Source organism: Agelaius tricolor, unplaced genomic scaffold (assembly GCF_023055355.1).
Source record: "Agelaius tricolor isolate 1412-34295 unplaced genomic scaffold, bAgeTri1.0.p SCAF_11, whole genome shotgun sequence".
Classification (NCBI taxonomy): domain Eukaryota; kingdom Metazoa; phylum Chordata; class Aves; order Passeriformes; family Icteridae; genus Agelaius; species Agelaius tricolor.
In genome coordinates, this window is record NW_027269271.1 from 28,481,934 (window position 1) to 28,496,305 (window position 14,372).

At 43.4% G+C, this 14,372-nt stretch overlaps 1 protein-coding gene across 1 annotated transcript in view; it reads left to right on the forward strand.

The window, feature by feature from the left end:
* The first annotated feature begins 144 nt into the window (after positions 1-144).
* Positions 145-14,372, forward strand: part of PATJ (PATJ crumbs cell polarity complex component) — a 144,993-nt gene continuing 130,765 nt past the window's right edge. The window contains exons 1-7 of the mRNA XM_071435599.1: positions 145-153; positions 537-605; positions 6,558-6,734; positions 8,310-8,492; positions 9,797-9,936; positions 11,721-11,913; positions 13,641-13,769. Of these exons, the coding sequence (XP_071291700.1) occupies positions 145-153; positions 537-605; positions 6,558-6,734; positions 8,310-8,492; positions 9,797-9,936; positions 11,721-11,913; positions 13,641-13,769 (900 nt within the window). The remainder of the gene's footprint in view (positions 154-536; positions 606-6,557; positions 6,735-8,309; positions 8,493-9,796; positions 9,937-11,720; positions 11,914-13,640; positions 13,770-14,372) is intronic.

Here is a 14,372-nt window from a genome sequence, read left to right on the forward strand (position 1 = left end):
TTTTTCCCATTCCCTTCTGTGAAGTAGTGGGGGCTGCACTGCTGGGACTGAGCACAGCATATTATTACAAAAATATTATTTTACCTATATTAGGTTCACCCGAATCTACACCCCTGTGTCCAAAGGGAACAGAGCCCTCACACCATGCCGGCTGTACGTGCCTCTCTGTAGGGAGTTCAAAAAACAGAATCACAGACTATCATTGAGTCTGGACACCGATGTGCTGCAAATAAGTGAAAAATAAGCCTTTCTACAATATTTACACACGCGGTTCGCCTTCACTGGGGAGGCCACACGGTAGATCCAAGCCACGGCGGGTCAGGCTCACCTGGAAATAGACTAAAAAGTAAATTTCGGCTCTGAACCGCAAGCGCTGCACTTCCCGCGGCGGCCGGAGCCCGTGTCCCGGCGGAGCGCGGGGCCGGGAGGGGCCGAGCCCCGGCCGTCCCTCGGGAGGCGGCTCTCCTGCCGCGCCGCCCCGGCTTCCTGCGCCGCAGGTGAGCCGGGATCGCCCCTCGCTTCCCGCTTCCGCCCAGGTGAGCGCCGCCGGCCATCCCGGCCCCCCGAGCTCCCCGCACCCCGAGCTCCCCGCGCCCCGCCCGCAGGTACCGCGGCCGCCCGGGGATGGCACGGGTGGGTGGGGTGAGGTGGGAGGGGGGCACGGGCGGTCGGCGTGGACCAGGGGTGAATTCCCCTCCGGACACGGCCATGTGGATCACCGGGTGAAATGTGTGTGTGTTTTATCCCCTGAAACACGGGGATAAAACCTGTGTTTATCTGTGACGAGTATGCCAGCCTGCCAAGAGGATGGAGCTGGGCTCTGCCTGGTGGTGCCAAGCAATAGTACAGGAGGTGGTGGGTAGGTGCTGATGCCCAGGAAGTTCCTCCTGGATGTGAGGATGAGCTTTTTTTCCCGTGAGGATGTCAGAGCACTGGAATTGATTGTCCAGAGCGGGTGTGGAGTTTCCCTCACTGGGGGCATTCCACAACCATTTGGACTCAATCCTGTACCTTGTGCTCAGGGATGGCCCTGCTTGAGCAGGGAGGGTTGACCAGATGACCCAGCTGTGTTTCCTTCCAACGTGACCCATCCTGGAATTCTCAAAGGGTTTCCAACCATCTCCTGCTTCCAGAGCCAGGCCTGTGAACAGCAGCTTGGCCAGTCTAGCCATGGCCAGGATACCAGCCTGCACTCATCCAGAGCTCCCCATGTGAAAGCCCCTCTGGCACCAGGGACCTCAACAAGTCCCTGAGAGCCTGACAGGGCAGGGCTGTGTGACTCCTTGATGGCAGCCAAGGGCTCTCCATGGCACTGGAGCCATCCTGGTGCTGTGTTGTTGTGTTCCCATTGCTCGGAGAGGCTGGCTCAGGGGAGGAGAGGAGGGAAGTAACACACCTGTTGCAACACTTCCCATCCAGTGCCTGTCAGCCCAGGGATTCTTAGCAGAGCAGGTTTTTACTTTGTTTATGGGTGGTTAATGGAACACAGTTCTTCCGCATTCCTTTTTGATTTGTGACCCTTGAAAGTTCAGCATGGTTCCAGGTCTAACAGCTCTGTTCCCCGCGAAGCGATTTGTTAGTTGTCATCAAAGTACCTAAGATTTACTGAGAATGACAATATTTAGGTCCTGGGAACGAGTTTTCCGTGAGAACAGGTTTCTGAGACCATGTTTTTGCCTGGTGGAGAGCAGCTTTGGCATGAGCTCCAACTTCTGTCAGACAGCAGAGAACCCACACCGGCGCTTCCCCGGAGGCTGAAGTCCACAGGAATTCAGGTTCTGCTTGCTAAAGTCACCGTGCCTGGAGAGTGAGTGAGGCTCCTCTTGATCTGCACCGAGACTGGTAATCACAGGTGCAGAGTGCTGTGTTTTCCTCACTTTCCTCCTCCTGTAGTCACTAATCATGTGTAAAACGCAGCCTGCCCATGAAGTATTTTCTTTATTTTCAACAATATTTAGCTGTGACCCACTGCACCTTGGAGATGTGTGGTGTATGAGCGTTCAGGTACTCACACTCACAGAAGTGTTCAATTTTTTTCCTTCTGTCAAATGCCTGGAGCACTCAGTGTGTACTCAACAGCATTTTTGTAAATCCTGCACAGCGTTCAGGTGGTTTCAGAGGAAAGGTGTGTATGTGCTGTGCTTGTTCTGACTGAATTTTTTTCTCTACAGTATAAGTAATTTTTTTTCTGTACATTACAAGTAAAACTGAGCAAAACACATGTTAGAATAGTGGTTTTTCACAGTATGGAGTCACTTGATGGCATGTAAACTATAAAATTTTGGCTATCTGAAGTTCAGCTCATGGCATGTTAGGACAATTTAGGATTAAGATCACACTAACAAATGCTGGTTTCCCTTGCTTTTGCTTTTATCAACCTTTAAACTGAAATTTTCCAAGTCAGAGGTCTCTGTGATGAGGAGGACGATATGCACTGTATTAGTCACTCATGATAACAGGGCCAGGAAAAATTCCAACTGCATTAGTGCAGAAAGGTGACTTTGGATCGGGATGAGCCCTTTGGCTGCTGGGGCTGGTTGTGATAGAAGCCTTTGAGAAACAGCAGCAGTTAGTTAGGCACCTCTGGGTTTTAATATCCCCAAAGGTTCCAGCCAGGCTGAGTGGGGAGAACATCCCATAAGGCTGGACTTTTCCTGGAGGGATTCAGGTTGTTGGAGGCCAGGCTGAAGGACGTGGGGCAGAGGTGGCTGTGGATGGGTGGGGAAAAAGGGGCAGAAGAATCTGTGCTGGCTGAACTGTGTCCTCCTCCAGCAGCAAAGCCCTCCATTTCCAGCTTCCAGCAGCCCTTTGTGGAAGGCAGCTGTTTGTCAAGGCTGCTGGTGGGATGTTGGGATGCCGTGCTCCCCTCTGGCTCTGGGATGTGCCAGGGCTGAGCATCTCCGTGCAAGTGGCAGGGGGGTGATGGCAATGGAAGACTTAAACCTTTCAGCTCTTCTGATGACCCTCTGCTGGCACCAGCATGGGGGAATTCCTTTTTCCTTGTGCTGCTTTTGAAGAAGATCCAAGTCTTGGGATTTCATACAAAACCTTCTGAAGCTTTCCCACTCCCTCGGATGTGTTGGGTTCAGCTCTCAGAAGTGAAGACAGTGGAACCCCAGTTGGATGCTGTCCTGGGGTTACAAAGCACTCAACCTCCTGAAATTCATCATTTCCTCGATGATTTTATGGTTATGTTGGAAGTTGTGACATAAATGTTGAACTGAGGTTTCCATAGGAGCTGGAGACTGGAGCTGGGATGTGGAGTGCACTAACTGATTTTAACAGGACAAACCAAAGTGTTTTGGATCATTCTTCATAATTAATGCCTAGGAATGGACTTTCTAATATATCAACTGATGCTGACACTCTGCCTGAACTTAGAGTGCGTTTGGAAAGCGTTTAATGATAAATTGTTTGGGCTCTTAAACATAGAGATCAATAATACCTGGAGTTGTGAGTTTCTCTGGTGCCCAAAAGCAGGTCTTAGAGACCAGTCCTCAATTATCCATGACTTGAAAACTCTAAATTAGTTTGTATTTTCAGGGATCCCATCACACCAGAAGGAGCTGTTCTGTTTGCTTTAATTTTTCCTCCCCACTCTCTTATGGAAGAAAGGAGAATAAAGAAATACTGAGCGTGGTTTTAACATATTGTACACAAAAAAAAAAAAAAAAAAAATCACTAAAAAGCATTGCAAGCTGTCTGGAGGCTAGCTCTGATCACGAGGAACCCCAAAGTGCTGTGTAAACTTGACCTGTTATTCAGTTATATCACCTGAGATCCACTTGGGCATCCAGTGGCAGAAGTGGCTCTTAGGGACACTTGGAGCAGCTCGAGCAAGAAGCTGAAACTTTCTTTAATCTTTTTTTTTTTTCTCCTGTTTTGTACCTCCTTTTCCAGGGAACTTCTGCCTTGATGGAGCCAAGATCTCGTACCTATAATTCTTCTCCTTAAATGTAAATCTCCAGTTTTCTCAGGTCATTCCCCATTGGATAATTGCTATTATTACACCCCCAGCAAAGGAAAAAAGATGAATTTTGGGGGTGGTTAGCTCAGCACTGGGAGGCTGTTTTGGGCTGGGGACGGATGTTGCTGGTGGTGCAGTTTGGTGCTGCTGTGAGGTGTGGACATGTCACCCTGTCCCCTCTTGTCCCCCTCCTGCCAGTGCTCACTGGGCACAAAGCTCACCCCACCCAAACGTGAAGGATCCTTTCTGAGTGTTTAGCTGCCTGTTCCAGCTCACTGTGGGATCAGATGGAGAATGGAAAGGGAAGAATAAATGCACAAAAGAGGGCTGGGGAGCTGGGCCAGCCTCTTGGCTTTGGCTCTTGGGTGGGCACGGTGCTGTCAGGTTGTTGTTATTTCCTGCCATGCTGGATTTCTTCTCTGGGTTTAATCTCTTCCTCTCCCCACTGCTGGTTTAAAGGTGTTTCAAGCCACTTTTCCTCACAGGAGTTATTTTCCATGCCTTTCTCCTTTTGGTTTGCTCGCTTTCCTCTTTTAACTGGTGATGAGAGGTAGAAAAACAGAGGAGGAAAGTGAATGGAGGGAAGTTAAACAGGGAAGAAAGAACAAATTTCCATATTCTTTGTCCTGATTTGTTAAGGTTCATGCTGTATTTTCAGTCGAGGAGGTTAAGTTTTGTCTTCTGGGTTTGATGAAGGCTCAGGAGTGTGTAAGGAAATGGTGTTTTCATCTGCTCTTCAGAATCAGCTCTCAGCACAGAATCAAAAGCTGCTGTGCTCTTAGAAGTGTTTTACTTCGAATGGAAAAGAAAATAAAGCTGCAGCACTTCCAAAAGTGCAGATGCATTCCTGAAAATCTTTCAGGGGGTTGTATGGCTCTGCTGCTTCAGCTCTTGCTACGAGTTTGATTTAAAATGACCTCCTAAATCTGTTAGGAGTCTTGCAAAGAGACTCATTCTGCCTGGCCCTAGGTGGAAACCACACAAAGGCACCGAGCTCTGCAGGAATTCCTGCAGGAGCCAGAGCTGCTGGCATGTGCACAGGAAAGGGTGCATAAATCTGAAATTGTGGTTTGTGACACGCCTCCATCCACTTCTTTTTTCCAATTAGGTAAATCAACTTAACCTGACTCTGCAGGAGAAGGAATGCTGCTCACCTGCATAATTCATATTTTGGTAAATATAGCAGTGTCCTCCCAGAGCTCCAGATGTTTTCAGTGTGAGCAGAGAGAGCATCAGAGGCAGGGCTGAAAGGGTCAGAGGTCCTGCTGGGAGAGAGCCCCTGGAATGTGCTGACCCTGGTGTCACGTTCACCACGTGACCCTTGCTCCTCTTGAACTGCAACACTAGAAAATAAATAAAAAGCTTTTATATAGAGAGAGGGATATGGCTAGTCTTGTTCCAAAATAATTCCAAATGCATTATTCTGAAATTACACACTTATATACTGGATAGAATTAAAATTATGTAAATTGTGCTGTTAAATGGCTGCATTTTTTTCAGAGGAGCTTGTACTAAGTGAAGGAAACTTGTTTGGTAGAGCTGCCTTGATAGATTTCAGAATGACAGGCTCCACATCAACTTAATAACATGCAAGCAAGGGTACAAATTTATCATCTCTGCTAATTGCAAGTCTGTTGTTTTTATACTGCCATCTAGGCCTCAGCCCCTGTTGGAGACCTGCTCTGTTTGGCACTGTGGAGGAGCTTGATAAAGGAAATTCTGTTCCTTAAAAGCTTAATAAAGTATATTTTGCTGTTCGTATATGTAGAAAAGAGGAAGGCAAACACCTGCAGGAGAACAGGCTTCCTTCACCTGTTGTAAATCAGGCTGTGATTAGAACAGATCTTCCTCAGGAATGTGTTGGAACAGGGATTAATATGCCAGATTTTGGGCTTTAATTCCGTGCTGTCCCATGAGTGAACTTCAGTGTTTTATGGGGAAACACAAAGTTTCACCTATATTGCCATCCAGAATGTTGCAATACTGTCTACAAATGATCTGAAGAATACTGTCTACAAATGATCAGGTGGAAAATATCTTCTAAATAATAGGTAGATTTTAGCTCTGTGTATAGCTGTGAAGATCACAACTTTAATGTCGATATTTAAAATAATTTGGTTGAACATGTCTGTCTCAGTTTTTCCTTTTCAGGTTTGTTTTTTTTTTTCATAACCTGCATTTTTATTTATGTTTGGAAGAGTTGTTCATATTCCTTCCTGTGTGTGAAAGGAAAAGCACGTGGAAGAAGGAAAAATTTTTGGATGTGCTGAGGCTATGTTGAGAGCTTTGTTAAATACTTTGGGTAAACAACAGGGGTAGTAGTACTTTTTATTAAATTTCTTGTCGTTTTTAATTAAACTTCTTGTAGTTAGCATGGTATTATTGCATTTATCAAGTGTTACTGATCTGTTTCGATCTATCATTAATTAATTTGATTTTTTTTTTTTTTAAATCTCAGCTCAGTTATTCCGATCAATTCCAAAACCACCCCTCAACATGCCAGAAAATCCAGCAGCAGGTAAGTGGTCTGAAAATGATTCTTTTTGCTGAGCACTGAGCCAAGCAGCTCCATTCCTAACCTGGCCTGGTCTGTGGTGCAGATAAGCAGCAGGTGCTGCAGATCCTGGACCGGCTGCAGGCGAAGCTGCAGGAGAAAAGGGATTCCCAGCACCAGGAAAACCTGGCTGTCCTAAGGAACACCCTCAGGAGCCCCCTGTTCAACCAGATCCTGACTCTCCAGCAATCCATCAAGCAGCTGAAGGAGCAAGTGAGTGTGAAGTCGCTGCTGTGGGTGTGATGGTGACTCTGGGCCAGTGGAGCTTGGATCAGCGTGTGTAGGCGTGTGTTAACGAGGCCGCTCTCGTTAATAGGCTGTAACCTGGTGCTAGTGAGTGTTGGGCCTTTTTGTTCTTCTGTGGAGCTGGTGTCTGCAGAGTCACTGCTGAAATGAGAAGTGGTTTTGCAAGCAGGAGGTCATGGGGCAGCGTGCTTTGACAGGGATGCAGGACAGGCGGGGTTATGTTGGAAAAAAACATCTGCAAAAGACATCAGCTCCAGTGTTTGGAGTCCTGAGCAGTGTTGGAACTGGGATCCTTTGTTTTTCACTGGAGCTAAGTGCTGTTTATCAGCCCACTGGCAGCATTTTTTCCTCCCTAAAAGACAGCATCACTTAGTTCCTGCTAATTTTTACAAGAATGCTTAACCTGCTTTGGCAAGTAAAGTGTAGAAAACCCAGCCTGAAGATTTGCCAAGCTCTGATGCAGCTGTACCCAAGCGAGTTTTACAATGACTTGGCTTCAGCAGAGTTTGGAACTCCCGTGGTTTGGTTTGTAAAGCCAGGTGACACTTGATTTTGTGCACATGGGCATGGACAGGTCTCACCCTGCAGCTAAGTTAAAACCATCAGCAAACTCAAAACCAGGGGGTGACCAGCAGGGTGGGTGTCAGGGGGACAAGGCTGTCCCTTGCCAGGTGTATTGCAGGTGTTCCTGCCTGCCTGGCCTGGTGGTGGCTGTGCCACCAGTCATTATCCATCCTTCCCAAGTTCCCAGAAGTGCTGCATCCCTTCCTTCCAAGGCCTGGATGCACGTCTGCAGGCTGTTAAACAAATGTAGAAAATGCAAGTGTATCTAAGAAGTGGCTGTGACATAGTGGGGTTTGTATTTGGAATGTTCAGGATTCTCGTATCTAGAAAATTTGGGCCTTCTTGAAATTCTATTTAAGCATGAGCTGCTTCATTCAGGATGGGATTTTCCAGTTTATTTTGTCACAGTGGGAATATTTTTCATTTCTTCATTATCAGTGAGGACTAGAAGTGCAAGTTCCAGCAGCGATAACATGTTCAGTGGTAGTTTGTACCCTCGGCTCTCCTTGGGGAGGGGATAATACAAACCAGGCCTCAGGCTCCTGAATGACTCAAAATACTTGAATTTTTGTGCCAAAAATTTTATACAGGTTTCCCTAACAGTTGCAGCAGTGCTTGAGAGCCTCTTTAGTGTTTGGTGCTTTTGCATGTGTTGTTTCTGGAATACCAGGGTGAAAAGAGTGCAAGGGGCACAGGCAGGGGAGAAGCATGAAAGAAACAGAGAAAAATGAATGGAGTAGAAACACAGCTGAAACTCCTGAAAGACAGGGAACTCCTAAAATACATCTAAATTTGATATGGTTATAGATTATGTATTAACACTGCCTGATTTATACAGGTGAGTATATTTGTGTGAATGGGAATATATGAGCACAGGGTTTTTTTGCTCCTTGGGCGGCCTGCACATAAAATGGTGTTTGTGGAAAACACTTCTTTTGTTTTCAATGGCTTTTCCACACCTCTGCTCATTTTCAACAGCTCAATTACATGCCTCCCGACCGCTCGGTGGATTTTGATTTTACCAAGAGGGGGCTGTTGGTGTTTGCTGACAAATCAGTCACTGCTGGGACACCTTGCACTTCACCTGCACCCAGAGCATCAGCCTTCACTCCAAACCTGGCAGTTAATGAATTTAACATGATCATCCAGCAAATGGCAAAGGTAAGGCTCTAAGGTTTAGTGAACCAAACTTTTTTTTTCATTTTGGAGCATTTCACGCTGCTTTTTTTGTTGTGTGTCTGGAAGCGTGGTGCCTCCTGACCAGGAGAGAGCAGAGGTGTTGAGAACTTTTCCCTCTGGAAGATAATGTCAGCAATAGGAAGTGGCTTGGTGGCTTGTTTTGTTTTTTTAACTTCCATTGCCAATTTTCTGTTTTACTTTCTACCAAACACACCAACGTAGTAAGGAAGTTTCAGCTGCCAGAAAACATTTTTGGTATTTGATGACACTTAATTGAAAATGGACATTTTCAGCAGAAAGTTGTTTTGATGGAGGCACTTGTTTATCAAGTACATTTTAAATTGGAAATGTACCAGCTTTATGAACAGTGCAAAGGATTAAAAAAGCTAGCATGTAATATTTTATTTAACTCTTTATTTAGTAGGTCTTAACTTTGCCAGGCAGATGCAGATGTACCAAATTCCCTAAGAATTTGTACAGGTGCAGACATCCACCCATGTGGGATTGGCATTTATACCACAAATGTATGGTTCTGTGTTATTTTGAACCATTAATTTAATTGCTTAGTCATGCCTTTCTGTATTAAGTAACTGTTGCTAATTGACTACCTTAATGTAGCTGTAATATTTTGAGCATTACTCTTCTCATTAGTGTGTCATTAACTCATCAGAGATAAGATTTAGCAGTAAAGGCTGCACCTTATTTGGAATAAAAGAGCTGTGATAGCAGTGCATTCTCCCAGCAATATTTCCCAGTAAACAACCCCAGCAATTTTGTATTAGAACTGAAAAACAGGCAGTTGCAAAAGCAAACTTTTTTAGCATTAAGTGTGAAGCTGCAGGGAAGGGGAGGAAATTAATTTCTTTATTTAAAAGCTGCAGCTTTTTGAATGCACACCTAAAAATCAGCATTAAAAGCAAGGGGAGCCAAAAGACAAGTAATTTAGTTTAGCTATACAGCATTTCCAGAAATCCCAAATATATTGCTCTAGACAGCACTTCGTTCATAGTTTTCATCCAGTTTGGAATTCATCTCATAATGTGAATGAAGTGTGAAAGCAGCTCTTAAATTCCCTGAGGTTTCAGAACCTCAGAGTGCTTGCATATCCAATACATTGCCATATTAAAAATAATAAATGGAGGAGCTTTTATAGAAATAACATATTCAGTATTTTGCCTTTGTTTAGTCTTAGGAGGGGAATAATTCTCCCAGTGTTCATAAATTTTCAACTAGCTCATTCATTTGCACTGAAAATTAGTAAATCATTTTATCTTCTGTTTTATTAGGGAAGACAAATAGAATCAATAACGATTGATAAACCTTCTGTTGGAGGGCTTGGATTCAGTGTGGTTGCCCTTAAAAATCCCAGCCTGGGAGAAGTTGGTATCTTTGTCAAGGAAGTCCAGCCAGGAAGCATAGCTGACAGGTGAGATCTTCATAATTGTGTTGGAAAATTGTATTTTCCATGCAGGGAAAAGTCATGACCTTCACGTTGAAAACTCAATCAGAATAACATGTTTGTCTGGGTTATCTGGTGGGATATTTTGGTGGTGGTATCTTGAATTCTGGCTTTTCAGCTGAAAGGGACTCATGTTTTGAGGATCAAGTTTTCAGATGAGTTTTAAATTTCCGAGCCATTCATAAATGGAATTTACAGAAATTATGACTCACTTTGGAGAATCTTGAGTCCTGATTAAAAAACCAAAAGAAAACTCAGAAAAGAATACAAAGAAAATAAAAATTAGACTCCTTTTTAATTTTTATGCCTTGTGTCCCTGAAAGATTTTTTTTTCCCCCTTTATTAACGTGCCTCTGACAATGCCCTATTTATAGTTGGTTTTACTGTTTGTTTCCTGTGTAAATTTAGATCCACTCCTCCCAACAGATCCCTGCACAGATGTCATCATAGAATCGAGGCTTCAGGCAGTTTCTTCCTGTATTGTCTGTGGGTTTTCACCCAACAACAAAAGACAGAGCAATCCTTTAAAAATAAAACGCAATTGTAAAGCCGCAAGAGTTGGCATGAGACAAACGCAGTGCTTGGAATTATGTCTCAAGAAAAATGTGTCTAGATTTCAAGTCATTGGTGTCACTTTTTAAATAACACATGTCAGGAAGTGCCAACACAGGATGACAAAAAGAGTGGGGAGAGGTTGGAATGATAATGGCGATGGGCCCGCAGAGAACACACCAGAGAACACTTAAAGAAAAGCATATTAAGGCTCTTTCAAAGTGGAGACAGATGGACTGATCCGGATGTCAGAGGAGGGTGAATATCTCACTTTAGGATTTGATGACCTGCTGCTCACTTTCTTTGATGAGAGAATCTGAAATATGGTTAGTGCTCGAAGAAAGTGATTTCTGGGAAACATCTTAAACATGGCACGACAAAAAGGAAGTTTCAAATGCCTTAGTTAAGATGTGCAGTTACATTGTTTGGGAGTTTATAAATTTCCCCAGCATGCTTCCCATTTTGCTTCTGAGACAAGATCTCCTGGAGACTTTTTTGGATTCCTACAGAGCTTTGAAGGCAGTGTCTGTCTATGTAACAGTTTGGTCTCGTGCTCAGAATGAATATTTAACAAAGGAGATGAGTGATGGTTTCTCTCTTGTCACAAATCTAAATTCATCACTGGGGTGAATTAACTGTGAAATTTATATTATCTCAAGGTAGCAACTGAACTGCGTGTTGCTCCAAGAAAGTTTCACGTCTGAAGCTTGATACTATAAATTTTAAGTAAAATACAAATATGCAGCACATCAATCTTTAGAATAAATAGTGATACAAAACAGCATCAAAGCCTGAGCTGTGGGTTCCTAGAGATGGCATCATGTAGTGCTGAACATAATGAAGAATAGTTCCTACTTTATTGTGTAACTACAAAAATACTTTTTTCTGCTTTGTAGTTCAATATCATCAAGAAAGTATAAGAGAATTGCAATTAAATTTTGCACAGAAGCAGAGTAAAGAAGTGAGCAAATTTCTGTACCATGGCAAAGCTGGAGCAAAATGTGGCTGGGCAGTTTGGAGCAGTGTGGGTGGAATGGAGTGTGTAAGCTGGTGAAGGCACCCTAATAAGCAGATTTTTAAAGCATATAAACATTTAACCTTGCAGGACTGCATGTTTTGCCTATTCACATTTCAGTTACAGGAGCCTGACGCGAAGTCACTGTGCTGCATTAAAAAATTGCTTTCAATGTTTTGTTAAGGGATCAAAGACTGAGGGAAAATGACCACATACTGGCCATTAATTGCACGCCATTGGATCAGAACATTTCCCATCAGCACGCCATTGCCCTCCTCCAGCAATCCACAGGATCCCTGCATCTGGTGGTGGCTCGGGAGCCACTTCAAGGGAACAGCAGAACTGCCTTGTTCAGTGATGTAAATCCACCTGAGACTGTGAGTTCTTGTAATACTGTCCAAATCAGATTTCGAGCTGGGCTGAATTTTAATTTTTTTAATTTTTTTTTTATCCCCGTGGCTCTGAAGGGTTTGTGTTAGCAAGTTTTACATAGAGGGATTTTTTTGCTTTAATCAGATTTTATGTGTGATGACATTTCATTTAGACTCACCGTGCAGTAAGCACAGAGCTTCCATTGCAAAGCTGCACGGTGGAGTTGTTATAAAACAGATCCTGGGTTTTTATGGGATAGCAGAAGCTTTAGTGGATCACCATATTCTTATCAGCAGGGTCTGTTCAGCACAGGCTGATTGAAGCATTTTATGAGAATACCCAGCTGAAACCTACTTGTGCTCAGCAATTAAAGATGCTCTGATTACCTCTTAAAAGAGAGTAAACATAACCTGCCATGAGCACTGCTTGGAACAGCCCAACCAATTTAAGCTGGCACTGCTCACACCAAAAAAGCCTTGTCTTTGTTTTAAAAAACAAACACAATTTATCTGCTAAAGAACCCCTCAATCCCTGTTTATTTATCAGCTTGGGTTTTTTTGGGGTTTGGTTTTGTTTTTCCTCATCTGCAAATTTCAGTGATTGGGAAGCCTTTTGTTTTTGTGACAAAGGAGAGCTTGTCACTGGGACATGTAATAAACCAGGGCTGAACTTCCATCTGTGTTCCACCCATATGGTCCAGGTGGCTTCCCTGAATTCGGACAAACTGCACACCTAAATCCAGGGATCGCAATATTGGAATCTGAATTTATTGTGTTAGTAGATTTTGATGAAAATCTGGGTAAAAGCAGTGTTTTTCCTTATTCTTAGCAATTATTTCCCTCATGATTATTATAGAGGTAGTGAAATCTGAAGGTTTTAGTGGATAATCAATATTGTTTATTGCACTGAAAATTTTAAAGAATTAAATTTTAACTGCTTTTTCATTGAAAGATCTGCACCGAACAGACTAACAAAATAAAATACAAATATATATCTCTGCAGGGGGTCTTTAAACTTCTTTTATGATATTTAACTGGCTTTGGCAAAGATTTTCAGTATGCTAATAAATCCTTTATTCGCAGAAGACTTAAATCTGCCTACTTTGCTCCATTTGGGCCTGTATGAGATATTAATCTGACAGAAACATTGGCTGGGTTTGGGTTGCTTAACAGCTTTGTTATTTTCAGATTGTCTTGTAGAACATAAGGTCATGGTAGAGTGTAGCTTAGAAATTTGCTTCCAATCCAGTATGGCAGAATATTGTGCTGTGCTATTAATTCAGTGCTGAATGGGGGTGTTCAGAGTGTGTAAGTGAAATAACAGAAATGAGAATTTGGGCAAGGCTGAGTGAAAACTGGGCCAGTGCAAGCTCCTTGCCTCTGTTTTTCCCTCTTGTTTGCAGCACTCTGGATTTATGAAAAACTAAAAGGATGCTTTTCATTTTGGCAGGAAAACCTTAAAATTGCTTTTTCTTAGTCAAGCTTTTTCCTGGTATCCTGTTACCCTGAGAGTGGAGGACAGAAATGAGTGTTTAAAAACAGATGAGAAATCCCACTGCGTGTTTATGAGGAAATGGAGCTGAGTGAACAGAATCCCACAGATCCTCCAGCATGTGGGGTGGAGACAGAAAACTGCTCTGATTAATTCTCCTCCTCCTCCTCCCCGCTGCACGTGAAAGCGAGAAACGTTAACGATGGTCAAAATTAAAATCTCCTGTTTTTATTAATTGCAGATTCACTGGGGCCACGTCGAAGACGTTGAGCTGATTAACGATGGTTCAGGATTAGGCTTTGGAATTGTAGGAGGAAAGTCGAGTGGAGTAGTTGTAAGAACAATTGTTCCTGGGGGATTAGCAGATCGGGTAATTTGTTATATTATGTCACTTCTTGTTTGATTGCAAAGTATAATTAACCGCTTTTGACAGTCTTAAAATAAACTAATATACTTAAACAAAAAGAAGCTGGTAGCATCAAAGTCTGTATGCCAACACGTGCTTCATAAATAAATAAAGGTTGAAGGTATGATTGAGGAAAAAGTCAGCACCTGATATAAATTAAGTTGTTCCTCAGACAAGATTTGGCTTTTGTAACATTGTTGAACACGCAAAAATTCTGAAAAGGTGCCTGATATTTAGTATTTTCAGCCCTTGGTAAGTCTGGGGCAGGATGAACACTTTGTACAATTTGGCACATTTTGCAGCACCCATGGGGACAAACTCTCCAAGTGAATTGTCAGGCAAGGAAACCTGCCCTCCCAAAGTCACTGCATTGCAAGATTCAGTTTAGAGATTGAAAATGTTCTATTTTCAGTGCGTTTCAGTGCAGGGGGGTTTGATCCCTGCCTTGCAGCCTGACCAGTTCAAGGAGACATTTAGGTTTGGTGCAGAGCCCTTTGAAGTTGCACAGGCACAGTTTGCACCTCTGATTGTCTTTAGAGACTCAGTGCTGAGTGTTGCTGCATTTCA